This window comes from Fusarium fujikuroi, chromosome FFUJ_chr08 (genome assembly GCF_900079805.1).
Source record: "Fusarium fujikuroi IMI 58289 draft genome, chromosome FFUJ_chr08".
Classification (NCBI taxonomy): domain Eukaryota; kingdom Fungi; phylum Ascomycota; class Sordariomycetes; order Hypocreales; family Nectriaceae; genus Fusarium; species Fusarium fujikuroi.
This window is the reverse complement of record NC_036629.1, coordinates 2,630,542-2,646,737: the sequence shown is the minus strand read 5'-3', so window position 1 is coordinate 2,646,737 and position 16,196 is coordinate 2,630,542. Positions and strand designations below refer to the sequence as shown.

At 47.1% G+C, this 16,196-nt stretch overlaps 6 protein-coding genes; 2 read left to right on the top strand and 4 right to left on the bottom strand.

Moving 5' to 3' along the window:
* Positions 1-913: 913 nt before the first annotated feature.
* FFUJ_12694 (related to calcium-independent phospholipase A2) lies at positions 914-2,086 on the top strand (the record flags this gene model as incomplete). XM_023582330.1 has 2 exons in its annotated part: positions 914-1,398; positions 1,444-2,086. 2 exons carry the CDS (start codon positions 914-916, stop codon positions 2,084-2,086), a joined length of 1,128 nt encoding a protein of 375 aa, XP_023434879.1.
* Positions 2,087-2,458: 372 nt separating this feature from the next.
* Positions 2,459-3,457, bottom strand: FFUJ_12693 (related to reductases; the record flags this gene model as incomplete). Its single annotated transcript, XM_023582329.1, has 1 exon — positions 2,459-3,457. One exon carries the CDS (start codon positions 3,455-3,457, stop codon positions 2,459-2,461), a length of 999 nt encoding a protein of 332 aa, XP_023434878.1.
* Positions 3,458-4,072: 615 nt separating this feature from the next.
* Positions 4,073-4,589, bottom strand: FFUJ_12692 (uncharacterized protein; the record flags this gene model as incomplete). XM_023582328.1 has 2 exons in its annotated part: positions 4,073-4,256; positions 4,339-4,589. 2 exons carry the CDS (start codon positions 4,587-4,589, stop codon positions 4,073-4,075), a joined length of 435 nt encoding a protein of 144 aa, XP_023434877.1.
* A 2,765-nt stretch (positions 4,590-7,354) lies between these two features.
* FFUJ_12691 (uncharacterized protein) lies at positions 7,355-8,616 on the bottom strand (the record flags this gene model as incomplete). XM_023582326.1 has 2 exons in its annotated part: positions 7,355-8,025; positions 8,088-8,616. 2 exons carry the CDS (start codon positions 8,614-8,616, stop codon positions 7,355-7,357), a joined length of 1,200 nt encoding a protein of 399 aa, XP_023434876.1.
* Positions 8,617-12,540: 3,924 nt separating this feature from the next.
* Positions 12,541-12,955, bottom strand: FFUJ_12690 (uncharacterized protein; the record flags this gene model as incomplete). XM_023582325.1 has 2 exons in its annotated part: positions 12,541-12,849; positions 12,905-12,955. 2 exons carry the CDS (start codon positions 12,953-12,955, stop codon positions 12,541-12,543), a joined length of 360 nt encoding a protein of 119 aa, XP_023434875.1.
* Positions 12,956-13,954: 999 nt separating this feature from the next.
* Positions 13,955-16,185, top strand: FFUJ_12689 (related to laccase 2; the record flags this gene model as incomplete). XM_023582324.1 has 6 exons in its annotated part: positions 13,955-14,284; positions 14,334-14,888; positions 14,939-15,083; positions 15,140-15,424; positions 15,476-15,756; positions 15,805-16,185. The coding sequence occupies 6 exons, from the start codon at positions 13,955-13,957 to the stop codon at positions 16,183-16,185; spliced, it is 1,977 nt and encodes a 658-aa protein (XP_023434874.1).
* Positions 16,186-16,196: the final 11 nt, after the last annotated feature.

The window sequence follows — 16,196 nt, the reverse complement described above, 5'->3', positions numbered from 1 at the left end:
GCCAATCATGTTATGCTCCGGTAAGACAATATCTAATTCTAATGACAGGTATCTCATGTATTCGCCCATCGGAATGGTTCATCGTTGCTCAATTATGGCTGTTTGGACGCAGCAATCACCACTTTTCAGCAGTTGGTCGAGGTGAGAGTTACTTTCCCCTCACCTCTACATACCCATGCTGATGCTACACGAATGACCATGCTACCGGGGGTCAGAAGAATTGACCAGTCCTCACTAATCTCACCAAAATCTATATTTAATTCTAAAAAATAGCTATATACTTTAGATAAGTTATACAATAATATTTAATAATTAAATTATTTTATTATATTCTTATTATATAATAGATATTTTTATAAGATTTTAAATATAATTTTTTAAGTATATAAAATATATATATAATTTTAAAAGCTTTATCATTAATTACTTATAAAATATACTTAAAAGGTTTAGCTTATTTAAGAAAATATAAAGATTTCTTTATTTTAGAGTATTTCTTTCTATATTTATATATTTTTATTCTATTTTATAATTTATAGATAAAAATACCTATAACCGGTCAATTCTTGTGTCCCCCCGGGGCCATGTCGTTTCCGATCCCGCAAATTCGCGCTATCGGAAAAGCCATTCAGGATGAGGTTGAAAACTAGCGATATCCCGCAGCGACTATTGGTAAGCTAAAGGCGGTTCAGCTGGCTCTAGTGCTCGGACCGCTGTGGCAGGTAGCCCAAATGGGATAAGATTCCCTTGAAGAGAGCAATAGTTTCAGCTGAGTGACGTTGTACTGAGGCATGATGATAAGAAGAGAAGAGAGTAAAATTTGAAAATGAATGGGTATTTATACAGTTCAGCTGCAGCTCATCTTTCCCAGCTCTTTTCATTTCATTTCATTCATGTACAGTCAGAAGTCATAATGGTCTACGTAGCCTCTACCAAGCATCCCAAGGGACTCCGTCTCCTCTCCCTCGATGGCGGTGGTGTCCGAGGTATCATGGGCCTCGTCATCCTCAGAGAGCTCATGCTTCGCGTCCAAAAGAAGAAAGGCCTCGACAAGATTCCCCTGCCAGCCGATTATTTCGAGCTTGCCGGCGGTACCAGCACAGGCGGTATCATGGGTATCATGCTCTTTCGTCTTCGCATGAGTGTTGATGACACCATTGATGAATACGACAGAATCGCCAAGACTATCTTTAGCCCCAAGATTTACGGCTGGGATATCAGCTGGATCCCTGGTTCATCATACCTCAACAACAGCAAGGCTTTAGTTCAGGACAGTAGATTTGATGCTGGTTCTATGAGCAAGGCTATTGATGAGGTTGTTGAGAAGTTTGGGCTTGATGAGAACGATAAGAAGCTCAAGGGCAACGCCCCTCTTCAGCACGAAGGTGGCGCACGGATGTAAGTATCTCCCCTCCCTCTCACTACGTCGCTGACATCAGACAGGTTCTGCTGCACTACTGCCCAGAACAGAGCTGAGTCTATGTTGATGCGAACCTACAAGGACAAGACCATCTACGCCAAGTCCAAAGTCAACGATGCTCTCCTCAAACACGGTGACAAGCTCACCATCAGCGTCGCAGCTCGCGCAACATCTGCTGCTCCAACCTTCTTCCCTGAAGTGAAGTTCCCTGAAGACAAGCCTGAATTGGTGTTCTGGGACGGCGGCCTTCTCAACAACAACCCCATTGATCAGCTCTGGTACACACGCTTTGAGCTCGTTGACCCCAAAGACCCTGCGCCTCAGATATCCTGCGTTATCAGCCTAGGTACTGGCTACGTCAGCCCTGGAAAGGCAAAGCAGTCTTGGATCAAGGTTGTCGGAGTAGCGTCCAAGGTCATGGACTTTGCTACCAACACCAACGCCAAGGGCAAGGACTTTTCACGACACATGACTCATCTTAATGAGAGAGATGAGCACAAGGATACAAAGTATATTCGCTTCAACCCATTCTTGAAGGAGGAGATTGGTCTTGATGAGTATTTGAGAATGGATGATCTCAAGGTGATTGCTCAGAAGACCATGGATGATCCTAACCCTACGAACCAATTTTGGATCAATCAAGCTGTGGATGCTATTTGCGCATAGGAGAGATGAGAGGAATAGAAGAATGAAGGGTTATTCAAACCACATAGCATCGTAACCTATTATCTACCTAACATGAAGTGCCAATATGGCGAGTAATCTACGGTACACCGTGGATCGGCTCTGTAAAATTGAGTGAGTAATATGCTCTTCAAGCAGTACGTAAGTAAAGTGATCAGGGTACAGGACATTATGGAAAGAACGAGAGAACTATCTGCACTCCGGTGACTTAGGCTTGCTTTTGAGGTGAACCCCTTCAACCATTTCGGCAATACTCACGTCCTCTGCCTACTCATAGCGTTGGTAGCTTTGAAGTCATCTGTCCAACACAGGTTCCAGCGCAACAGACCTGCTTAGCCATCATTCGTCCATTCTCTAGGACGTCTTCCGGAGACCCAAGGTCTCCAAAGTAAGCTCCCAAGTTCGGTTCTCCTTTTCTGAATCATAAACGTAATCCTTATACCCCATCATACCAGGGATCAAAGGCTGTGGCATAGATGGTCGACAGTTCTCAAGGTACTTCCCACCTTTGCCCTCCCACTCTTTACCAACAGCTGCCAGAACCGTAGTCGCAGCACCTTGCTCGGGACTTTTCATAAAATTGATCGTTGTTGGATTCTCCTTCATGTCCTTGTGCACCGATTCAGGCAGATGCTTCTGGAGGTTTGATGCGATTCCACCCGGCATGAGGCTAGTAGCGTGAAGGCCTTTTGGGCCGTAAACACGGTCAATGTAGTTGGACATGTAGATCTGAGCGAGCTTGCTCTGGCCGTACGCTTTAAAAGGATTATAAGCATCTGCCGCTTTGAGCTGGAAATCATCGTAGATGATCTCTGAAGCGTGGTGGCCTGAGGAAGACACGTTGACGACGCGCGAGTTAAACGCTGGGGTTGATCCTTTGAGGAGAGCATCTTTGAGGAGCCAGAAAAGAAGGAAGTGGCCGAGATAGTTGGTAGCTAGTTGTTGTTCGAAACCATCTTTTGTTTCAATGCGTGTAGGTGTCGCCATAATGGCGGCGTTATTGATGAGGACATTGAGTGTAGATGACTTCTCCAGGAATTCAGCGGCGCATGCGCGAACGGAAGACATATCGGAAGTATCAAGAGGTATTAAGTCAACTTGACCAGGCTTCAAAAAAGAAGAGCACGCAGCCTTGCCCTTCTCAAGATCCCGCACAGCGAGGAAAACACGGGCGCCGGTTGCAGCAATAGCACGGCCAACCTCAACGCCAATTCCTGCAGAAGTACCAGTGATCAAGAAGACTTTATCCGTCAAAGCGCCCTCAAGACCCTCATCGCGAACGATTTGTAGGGCTGTTGGACGAGCATCACCTGGGCCAGAAGTGTTCTTGTGCACGTCAGCGTAGCGCGACATGATGTATAAGCTTAAATCAAAGTGCTGACGGCTGAGTATCGAGGGCGAGGCGATGCAAGGGACTGGCTTAAGATGAAAGGTTGTACTGGAGAGATAATGAAACCCTCTCTACTTCATCAATTGAGTGCATCGAAGCGTCATAGCAATCGGGCTTAATCCGGATTTATGCGCACTAACTCCGTTCGACATTGAACGTGACCCTGGTTCACAGAAAGAGGCACAGGACAGGCATTGGCAAATCAATGATACAGATGTGCAAGGGACTGGATATGATCAGTTCTTGGCTAGTACTTGTAAACTTGGCGCACAGTATGGCCTTTGGAACACTCAGCAGCTAACGATTAGTGTACATCAGAAGCCAATTCCTCCAAGACATAATGGGGACTCTTTCCAACCCTATCAAATCCATCACTTTCCCATCAAGCTAGACTGATAAGAAAACAAAGATTGCGCAAGGTCAAGAGCCGCTACAAAGCAACTCCATCAATGGGATTGTCGTTTGCCAAAGTATATGCTTTTCTGATGTCCAATGATAGACACGCTGAAAAGAAGCCAAGTAGTTGTAACAACATCAAGACTAAAGCATAAAGCCTGAGCAACATGTGTTGGCAGTGCCTAGCCGGAAAATTCTGTTGGGTAATGCTGAATGTTTGCTTCTTGTTGTCCAAGACCGAATATCTGACTCCATACGAAAGAAGGTCGGAGAACGATACGTTGATGTTCCCATCTTGGTACATCAAGTACTTGGATACCACTTCCAAGCAAAGATGGGATCGCATTGCTTCTCTCCTTACCCAAGCTAGAGCCTTTGAGTCATCTCAAGAGTACAGTCTCAATATTTATCGAATCATTGATAGTTCCCAAGAGTATAGTGCTCAAACGCTCCAACGCGCTTCATCTTCCCATACCGCTTCACTATTAACTCAGGAACGTTCTTCTCATTATCTGCCTTGAAAGCATCAAGAAAGAAGCGTGAGGTGAAGGGGTCCATGGAGAGCATGCGCGAAGCACGGTGGCAGCCGTTGGTTTTGCCTTTAGCGTCGTACCGGAGATGTGACCAGCAGGAATTGGCAATACTGAAGGCTATGCAGAGCCCAGCGGCGCAGAGAACGAGGACGAGGAGGGAGTTCATTTTTAGTGCTGGTGATTGAATACAGGCTTTGGGTATCGCTGGCTGGCGACTTCATTATGGCTGTACTGGGTGATGAAGTTAATGCTCTTGTGCGGCTGATTCAATTGTATTTGTGCAATACTCGGGCCTATGGTCTTATTATGCCAATCGAATTATGCGCGACGGTTATTATTCAATTGGGTTATGTTCCTTTGAACATTATACGGAATATTACTGCGTTGGGAGATGCGCATCCTGGCTGCATCATGCACTAGAGCTAGTCCGATTGGATGACCAGGACTCGACTTGAGGTAAGTGTAAACCCGCTGACAGAGAAGCTCATACATAGAGCAGTTGTTCATATGAATGAGCTTATCAAACGTCTCACTTGGAATCGCGTAAGAGAAGACAGCATCATGTACTCATCTTTAATAGACATCAGCCATGACCTTGTACACGTCTTGTCGTTCGTGTAGCTGCCGCCGCAAAAGTGAGATGTCATGTTACCATGGAAAAGACAGCCCGAAACCCTAAATAATGTTACCTAGAGTTTTCTTGGTTGGGGAGTACGAAGAATTCTATCATCACGTATGTAACAAATTTATTGTACAAGATCCCCCTCCTGGCCTTGGTCTAGCAGATTGATCCAATCTCCCCTTCAGCCTCACAATTCTCAGCAGCCGCCAAGTAGATTAGAGTCACCTCATGAGATTGGACGGACTGTTACCTTTCTTGCTATACTTCTGGCTTAAACAACTCTGGTCGTTGGCCATGTCGGCTTGTTTCCTAATCCGGCAATTACCCGAATCCTCAAGTTGCATCGCATCAGACACCGGAATTAGTGGGGTCTTAAACACTTCAAATAAATTATCAGATGACAATTTAATGTAAGCAGTGTCGATTCTTATTCGACTGTCAGTGCGATAGTGAAGGAGCAGTGAGAGGATTAGAAGCTCACCGTTCTGACAGTAGTGCGGCCACAGGAAGTATAAAACACTAGAGGCATCTTCTCCACCAACGTCATTATTCACCGCTCAGCAAAGAAACAGTCACAATGTCACTTCTTTTAACTCCAACGAAGATGGAGGCTTGGCTTCGACTCAATGGCAAGCCCTCCACCGGGCAGTTAGCCCTATATGGTAGCAGCGTTCTAGGCTTACTGGTACGTCAACCAACAATCATGAGTTTCGAAGACCACATAAACTAACTCGCTATAGCTCACTCTATACTGGGCCGGTCTCGTAATCTACCATATCTACTTCTACTCACTGACATCCTACCTCGGCCCCCTCCTAGCAATATCTACCCCAGTACGTGCTTTGCTTCTAGTGATGTACTTAGAAGCCATCGTTATCCATTCCGGAAAGATATGGACAATCGTTCGGTCAACAACTCACGGCCGTATACGTTTTTCGATCAATAAAGACCACAAGAGATATGGTAGTTCATAACATTTCTCCCTGGGGATTTTCAAGTCAAATATCTGAAGGGCCAGTATTTCGCTCCTTTAAAGTCGGGGAAGAATGCATACGGCCGTGACGTTGGGAAAAAGAAGGACAATGTTAAGCCAGATGTATGCTATGTATGGTCACATGCTGTGAGGTATACGAGTTTTTGTATGGGGAGTCGAAGGGGTCCACAGATCTATAGGACGATGAAATAGCGTCTTGCTGTTGCTTTCTCCCACAAAGGTTTCATGAGCAACTGGAAATTGTGGTGAACATTGATGATGTCTTTGTCAATTAGATTGGCCAGCCCGGTGATCTAAGGCTAGATAGGTTGGATGTGATCAAGTGATGTAAGAGCTTGCGTTCAATATTCTTGGAGAGATGGGATTTGACGAGTTTCTGGGGTACCAAATGACAAGCCATGCGTTATTCTGCGGAGAGATTACTGTAGCACCAAGATTAACAAACCTCACTTTCGGTTGTAACTAATTCTTGAGCACCTCTTCTTCATTACCGTATCGCTTAGAGACACATGAGGGCATCGAGGAAGCCACCTAAGAATCTTTATTAGCGACATTCATTAGTAGTCATCAGGTTTTGAAAGGAGTAAATCATATTGCAGCCAGAGATTCGACATTACACAGCTGACATTGTTTACAAACTGAGATCTTCACAAGTGCTTACAAGGTGACTCATGATGAGAACTATTTCCCGGATCCTTCCCAATTTGATCTAAATAGATGGCTCAGCAACAGCGCCCAAAAGGCTAATCAGCCACTTTCTCTGGGGGCCAAAGCTTGTCTTGGACCAAAGTCTTTGTACCCCGTTCTTCAGTCTGCTGACTGCTTTTCTCACACATTTGTAACGTAACGATGGAAGTGAACCATAAGGTTACCAAAATCATGTGCAAGGAAACCGGGCTTTGTTTAGCAGATACTGACTGGTTGGGTGAGTGCCGCTGTCACGTTATGACTCGTCTGGACCCAGCCGGATCTGTGTGTTCGATTCTGGGAGAGGTCCGAACTAGCACGGAAGACAGCAAAAGAGGCAAAGAGTACGAGTCACGTTAACGTCGAATGGCTGTATTTGATATTTTTCTCAAACTACACGTAAAAATGCTATATGTCAATCGCCGACGATTGCCTCATCAGGTTGCAAGAAGCGATACTGAGTGCTTGTGATTGAGACCTCCCTTTTTGAATGACCGAACGACTTCCGAATATGAGTTTCTAGAGCGTTGAAAGAAGTAGCTTTCTCACACCTTCCTCGATAAATAGTTTATAGTCTCTATATATTGTCTTGTCTTTTCGGGTCTTGGACCCCTTCTATCCAGCTTTTCTATGGCTCATCAACAACCTTAAATAGCGCCTCTCTAATCCTCCCTAGAAGCACAATGACCTGCTGTTTCACACTCTTTAGCATTATAAGCTGAGCATGCCTCCCCTCGATTGCTGGGCTTTTCTCAATATCATCTACCAGCGCTTTGATCTTCCGCAGCTGCACCACCGTAAGAAGCTGCAACATACTCCCCCATTCTTCATTCTGGTCTACATCATATTCACCCACGCGCAATTGCTGCTCTAAATTAGCACCCTCCCTCGTGTACCAGATTATCTTCTTGTTGAGCATGATAAGTTTATCGCAAATCATGGCAAGAAACAACATGGCGTCTGGGTCTGTGTAGCAGCTCTTGCAGCGGACTACCTGGGTGCATTCGATACAGGATTGTTTTTGAAACGACAGTGTAACGTCTGCTTTGCAGGGTATCATGTCTTGCATGCGAGTCTCGAGCTCCTCGAGCAGTGACTTCATGACCTTAAGACATCGGCCAGCACAGGTACTGTTACTGATATTGATGGGATTGCTGATCATATGTGTCACTGTCGTGGCTGTTGACGAGCGAGAATCCAGGAAGCTGAAAGTGTCGGGCTGTGTGCTGCGTGGTGAAGGAATTCCAGGTATACTATATGGTGACCAGTGAAAATCTGGCAATGAGTTGGAGTCGGGCACTGATTTTGCGAAAGAAAGGCTTAGTGGCTTGCAATTCATGTTCAGAGAGAAAAGAACTTACGGTCAAAAGTGGAGCGGTCCAGGTCGAAGAACACGAATTCATCTCCCGGAGTGTTGCTGCTCATGGCCGCATTTTCTAGGAGCGTTACATCCAACGGATTCACTAAAGGATCAACAGAAGAACTACTACCGTTCTCATCGCCAATATCCCCCCCCTGCGCCGACGCGCTCGGGGAGGTTCTGTTGGTAACAGCAGCCGTGCTCTGCATGGTATCCGATTCGGACTGCTGCTCAGATGACGGTGACTGCGACTGTGCAGCAGCATCATTCTGTCGGGCCGTCCGCTTTCGGTCTTTGCGCCGCACGTTGCTTCCAAAGAGCTGGGTATAAGTACACTCTGTAGAACAAGCCTTGCAGCGCTCACAGCCTGTCTTGCGCCCCGTGCAACGGAGCTTCTTCTGGCGGCACTGGTCGCATGCCGTGTGCTGTAGGACGTTGTTGCCCAGGGCGCTGAATGCAGCACCGTCTGTTCGTTCGACGAAGGTGGGCCCTGCGTTTGCTGAATGGTTGAACTGGAGAGTGCCAAACATGATGGATAAATGGCTCTTCCGATATAAGATAGGTGTCTTGGCGTATGAGGGCCACTATGTTGCGCTGCTTCAGGTTGATAACACGAGTCAGGCCACAGATTATACCATCAGCCAATCATTCGCCCAAAAATATGAGCTGTACCAATCCCTCCAGTTTCGGTAGGGACATCTGCCAACAACTTCCTCACTTTAGCCGCAGACTGGAGATTTGCTCGGGATCATACTCTTCTCGAGGCTTTTAAATCCCTCTTTTAAGGTCAAAAGGGTCTCAAACGCCACTGCAGGGCATACGCAGGCGAGTCTGGTCGGCTTTCTTGCTATCAAGACATTTGGGGGCGCTGGTCAGCCTGCATTCTCACCTCATCCTTCAGCCCCCCCCCCCCTCGGTGTTAAAACTGCCGGGTTCACAAAGCTTGTTCTCCCCACGGGGTGCACGCCATTCATTACTTAATCACCTGATTGCTTTCCAGCTACAATTTACAGCCGCTGTGCTACCTACTCTGCTGAAACATACGTCTGCCTGACCGCTGTATCTTTGGCGGCTTCCGACTATCGACAATAAGCCGAACGTACATGATCATAAGCCATATTGAGGCTGACTTACTACTCAAAGTCAGCCCTTTGGAGCCTCTCCCACAAAGCTTATTCGTCAAAGGTCTCTCGAAGACTTTCACGATATTCGGGATTTGCATAGCATACAGTATAATGTTCTTGTAGATGCATTCCACTTTGACGTTAGACGTTATCTAGTGCCATCTAGAAATAAAGTATTTTCCAGCATATATTTTAATCCTAATCTGTTTCAAATCCGCATTTAGGTTGGTAAGGTATACAATGAGATATATTCATGCAATATTGTATAACTTTACCATCAAAATACCGTATGCTGGCCAATCCCTATTCCTCTCATTGCCCGGTCAACCCGGGGAAGGCATCGCGCAGATCCACCCACCCCTACTAAGCACGAAGGACCCGGCGTGCATACAAGCATTTCCAGCCGCACTGTCTTTGAGCGGATAATCATCCCACGCTTTAGCATTGAGGCACAGCCTAGGGCCCTCCCAAAAGCGTAGGTGTCATTAATAAACTCTCTTGGCGGACGCCGTCCGCGAACGGTTGCTTACGTGGCTGCATAAGAGTCACAGTGGACTGCAGCGGCATATGCAATGGCGGGGAACGTTTCCAGGATGAGAGAATTCGACTTCCTTGCACATTGAATCAGCTGGGAGTGGTGATTCATATGTCTTAAACTGGAACGGGGGTCGCTCCTTGTACTCATGGCTATAGGTTGCAATTTTCGTATCTCGCATGACGCTTCGAGGCGCCATTTTCGAGATACGAAGCGGGTCAACCTTACACTGGAATATTGTCACAGCCAACGTGCGCCTACCCCCTCAAATCTCTTGCCATTACAATCTGGATGATGACTTCATGACTGATAAGCGGAGCCGGCGCTTATCGTTATCTCCTTCGAAATCACGCAAATGATGGCAAACAAGACTACCTATTAATATCTACCGAGGTTCACGGTATCTGACTCAGATGAACCGACGGACTATTATCCCGCCTCAATGATGAAATCTTATGTGGAGAATTTTGGTATCGTAATCCTGATTGATATATGTTCGGGAAGCAGCCCCCAGAGAAGAGGAATTCACGAACTTGAGATCTTTGTGATTTCAAAGACGACAGCAATCTGCTTACCAAGTGACATCCGCTCTAGGACGGTAGTAATGCCACGCAAATGCTCGGCGATCTCGTAAGCTCCTGTGTAACCCCAATGATGCATTGTCTTGCAGGTACAGTCAAAATGGAGTGCAGAAGCTACTGGTAGATTAGGTAGCTAGGTAGCCAGAGCCCAAACGAGGCGCAAGCGATAGCAATAGATGCCCATTCACAAAGAAGACGCGCAGAGGCCGCTTACGTATGCGCACAAGCAGAAGGATTCCGGCTCCATCAACAACGCAACGGGCCGTTCCTTGTGGGAGAGAATTATTCCGGAAGATGCCCTCTTCCTCCAGCGATCAAGTCGGGTCAATCCCCGACCGACCTTTGGGAGTAAGCGCTAAGTTTGTGGCTGCAATCTTGAGGGCATATCTGACTCTTGATGCTGTGATATCAGTGGTCCAAATCGGGAAAATTGATTCGAGCGAACGTAATCAAATCCCGACGTGAGGGAGAGTATTATTTATAGAGGAGGTCGCTCCGCTGTCCATTTTAGGCAATAGTCCGCCTCAATAGAATTTCAAGGTCACAGTCAATAGATGACTTCTATGAGAGAGAAAGTGTATTGTATAATCATAACTTACAACCAATCATTTATCACAAGTGACAAATCCCATCAGGGCTCTTATCCCCTCCAATCCAAACATCGACATTGCACCAGCATGCGTTGGTCATGCAGGTCTCACGCCCATCGACGTTCTAGAACACGCCGGCGGTGACCGGCATGTCCTCCCTCAACCGAGAGCCCTCCTTGAATGGCTACGGTACGATATCGTGGCTCTGTAGCTGATCTGTCGAATCTGTCCGCTAGTCAATCGGCTTACACAAGCTCACCGACACTATCGAGGCGTGCGGCGACTCCGAGAGCCTGGCCAATGGCTCCAATATTAATCTCATGGCCGTCTCTTTTAATACTGTTAAGTACTTCATGCTTGCTCAGCCTGCATTGCAGAATGAATCAAGGCCGTTTTGGAGTGGCTATTGGACGTGGCACTAACAGCGAGTAAAGAGGTAACGGCACTAGCTGTTAGACATGGCGTCAAGGCTGGCGTTAGTCTTAAAGGCACAGCTGACCCTCTCGTCATCAAGGTCAGGGAGGTTCTTGATGAGAGATTGGCAGAGCTGCTGGCTCTGTTGTGATGGGCTGCATTCCCCAGCTTCATCCGTACATGGAACCCGAAAGTGTTTAACTCCATATCGGAGCTGAGTCCCAAACGTAGATATCAAGCAATTAATATATCGCTAATCACGAATCACTTGAAATAAATGGATACCTAAAACTATGTCATGTCATTATCGATCATCTATAACAGGACATTCCAAGACTTGATAGAGAAGTCGCCATCATTCATCCAACTTGTGACTCGCCTTTTAGTCTATAAGACGTGTTTTAGGGATTGGATTGACATCAATTACATTTATAGCTGCCACAGTTGCTGAAGCTTTCATCTCGGATCTCAGTGAGCTGAGAAAGCAGAGACAGGTCTCCGATATAACAACGAAACGCATCGTCATCCATAGTAGCGTAACGGCTCAGAACCCAAAACGTAATCTACTCGTGTATGGCGTCCTCAAAATTGCTGCAAATCGGCATTCTTCGTTAGCTAAAACTAAAAACTCCTCAGGAACAGACCATTGGACTGATTAGCGATCTTCGTCCCACTTTAACCATTCATAACTTCACCATCGGTGTTCTCAGCAGCAGATACTATCACAAAGTTCCCTTAGTCAACGTGTGAAGCGCGTGATGTAAGCATCAGCTATGGGCTCTATCAACCCAAGATAGCACTATTATAAGCCCCGTTCAGGCAATATATCAGCTGCTGATACAACTACCCAACGCCTTGGTCTACTCTACGACGGATGAGTTGAATAGATACCTTGAGGACCATGGTGAAGATACTCTAGCTACTACCGGTAAGAGCTGTCAGACTATTTAAGCAATCTTCGCCTTAAAAGTTCGGCATACCAAGTTGCAGTGGCAGAATGCTGAGCTTAGGAGACCTTGACTTTGATGAGAGAATATAACACTCGAGAAAGTCCCGGGGGCAGTTACCGGCTTCAGACTGTCTTGTCCATTGCAACTACACTGCACTTTTCATAAGGCGTCTCAATCGATTACATTGTATCCTCTAGATGTGATTGGCAGCTGTACATATGACTGCAAAATAGATTCGATACTATGCACAACTTCGATCATCATCCGAGATCCTCAGTTTCGAGCCTGAACCAACCCTGCTCATTGATAAATTCCACAATCTCGGTCAGATCTGTCGGCGTAACAATTCGCTGCACACGCCCACTCTGTCCATCGTAGATGTAATACTGCTCGTTGATCTCAATCACAAAAATGACCTCGCTGCTGCTGTACCGGGTCCTGAACAGCGGCTTGACCACTCCGGAAATGCCATAACCGCTGACAAGATCTGCGACCTCTCCATCATCGCCCCATTCAGTTGGACTGCCAAAGTCTTCATAATTGACGGTCCATCCGTTGGGGGGTTTGACCTGTCGAGCATTAGCTTTCTAACCCTGAGAAGGTACACGATGATGCGGCACGAACATCGGTATTGGTGACGACCCTGCCATTGACGATTTTTGTGAGAGAATCCATCTTGTATGCGATCGAGAATACTCAAGGGAAGAAAAAGGATAATTTCAAGAGATGGAAGTCGTACAATTGACTACGCAACAGGTGGTTGGGATGTGCTGAATAAATAGAGATCACTCGAGATGGCACTGACGTCAGTGATGAAGTGGCTCACTCTTAGTCTAGAGCGGTCAGCAAGCTCATGGCTGATCTATTGCCTAGCCTAGTTCACTAACGCCAGAACCGTCTCCCTTGCGTCGTTGGCGTAGCTTGTGACCAAGGCTTTCTATGAGGAACGTGTCACAGGAAATCACCGCACAACAGCAGTTCAAGTCAATGTAGCCATTACAGGGGATTCTCGGAATATCGACGAAAAGACGGAAGCAGTGCAACAAGCGAAGAGAATGAGACATGACGCCATGTCCAAAGTCCCCTCTCGCTTATGCCTCCCTTGCTGACAGGCCCAACTCGTGGCTGGCTGAAGACAGTACAGCACCATCAAGGCCCCTCTCAAACCAACGCGTCCAGCGAACCATACGGCCCGGAACGGCACGGCGCGGCGCACGGTGCGCTCTGCTCTCAATACCGTTTCCCAAAAGAGTCCATCAGCAACGCCCGGCCTGAAAACAGCTTCATTCCTCTGCGACGCTAGACCAGATTCTCTAGCCAAGGTATTTCAGCTCAGCACTAATACAAGTGGCGCATCCCCCGCACCCGCTGACGAACCTGAGTAAAAACGCCATTCTGCTAGGAATACGATAGTTTCGCAAAGTATTGATCCTCGGCGCGTAATGATTGGCGTGATCGGCGTTGGGTTGGACAACGGCTGAAGAAAGTGGCTTGTCACGTACAGGAATGGGATATGTGACGAGACAAGAGAGTTTTCGTGGACGGAGTGAAAAAGCGAGTCGCCCATGGTCCTGCGTTCCTTTGAACTCGTCATTCTAGCTCTGTAATTGATGCTCTGTTTCTGAGTCAATTGACTAATTGATACCATATTATTGTCAAGATACTTCATTCAAGATGTGGATTACAGACGCCTGCAAGGCTGTCGTCTTGTCCTTTGTGGCGGTATTTCACTACCCGTCCGTCTCCAACGAGGGGCCGCATCAAGATGTCATGACCTTCACCCACGGTCACTCCACACCAGAGATCGACTACCCATATTTCGAATCACCAAGTGGTCCTGACCAGGACGGCAAGGTCTTCACGTGTAATTACACAGATCTCAAGGGCTGGAAGCCATGCACAACTAAAGATGATCGCTCGTGTTGGTTGAAGGGTCCATACGGGCAGAACTTCACTACCAAGACTGATTATGAGAACTTCTGGCCTATTGGAATCACAAGAGAGGTAAGCCGAGTTTATCATAATTGACTTGACCTCTCCTGACTGAGACCAGTATCACCTCAACGTTACTGATCAATCCATCAACGGCGATGGTGTCGATAATCCATTTGGCAAGGTCTTTAATGGCAAGTATCCTGGCCCTTGGATTCAAGCCTGCTGGGGCGACCTGATTAAAGTCACCGTCCACAACCATCTCAAGTACAATGGTACAACCATTCACTGGCACGGTCTACGGCAACTCGAGACCTTTGAGATGGACGGTGTCAACGGCGTAACTCAATGCCCTATTGCTCCTGGAGACAGCTATACCTACACCTTCCGTGCTGTCCAATACGGTACATCGTGGTACCACAGCCATTATTCTCTGCAGTATGCCGATGGCTTGGCTGGCCCTATCACTATTTACGGGCCTTCTTCTGCTCCATTCGATGAGGGACGAAACCCGATTCTTATCACCGATTGGAGTCACCGCAGTGCGTTCCAGTCATGGCAGAGAGAGTTGGTGCCAAATCCTACAAGACCTATGATGAATGGTGTTTTGATCAATGGCGTGGGGAACTTTGCTGGTAGTTTCCCTCGCGAGCGATTCAACATGACAGTTACCAAGGTTAGTTACTCGATTACACCGAATTATATGCCAAAGCTGACATATATCAGGGCAAGAAGTATGTTCTTCGTGTGATCAACACTTCCGTCGACACAACATGGATCTTCAGCATTGACAATCACAACTTCACTGTTATGTCGACCGACTTTGTGCCGATCCATCCCTACTCAGTCTCTCACCTTGTCCTAGGAATCGGTAAGCATGTTTCCTCATCACGATCGACTGTAGTTCGTTCTCACCGATATGAACAGGTCAGAGGTACCATATTGTCCTTGATGCCAATCCCACCAACACTACGAAGATGCCTGCAAACCCAGACGGGAACTACTGGGTCCGAACTGTGGGAGCAGTTGGCTGTAAGGGCTTCGAGCCAGGTAATGAACCCGACGAGCGTCAAGGTATTCTGCGGTACAATGCATCGAGCAAACTTGTTCCGACAACGTTTCGAGAGAATTATTCTTTAGAATGCCGAGATGAGGCCTATGATCGACTCAGCCCGGTCTATGAGTGGAATGTTGACAAGGTCAAGATCAACTGTAAGTCGCCGGCGATCCCACCACTGCATGATACCTCTAACATTGACTCAGACACCAAGAGCCAGTTCGATATTGGCCTGTCCAAGTTTGCTCACAGGCCTGAGCTGATGGACAATTTCACCTGGTGGGCCTTTGGCGAGAACCCACTCTGGCTCAACTTCTCCAACCCTACCATCCTGAACCTCAAGAACACTACATGGAATCCTGACTACGCCGTTGATCTTGTTGTACCTGACGAGAAGAAGGATAAATGGGTCTACATCGCAATCACAGCACCTCCAGCTCCAATGAAGACCAAGCCCAACAGAGCCTTTGCTCCTGTTGCTCATCCTGTAAGTCACAACCCAACTCTCCATGCGTCCGAATCTAACCTGTACTAGCTCCATCTTCACGGCCACGACTTTGCCCTTCTAGCGCAAGGTACAAACTTCTCAGACCTGGACACAGGGAAGGTGAATCTTAAGTTTGACAACCCTCCTCGTCGAGACGTGGCACTTCTTCCAGCTGGAGGATATCTTGTCGTTGCCTTCAAGGCTGACAACCCTGGCTCTTGGTTGTTCCACTGCCACATCGCATGGCATGCGTCTAGCGGTCTGGCCATTCAGATCCTGGAGCAACAGAAATTGCTGAATAGGATCTTGGATCAGTATCCCGAGAAAATGAAGGAGGTAAACAGGGTTTGTGATAACTGGAATAAGTGGTTCAAGAATGATACGAACCTTTGGAATGCCCATATCTTCCAGGATGACTCGGGTATCTAATAGCCGCCACA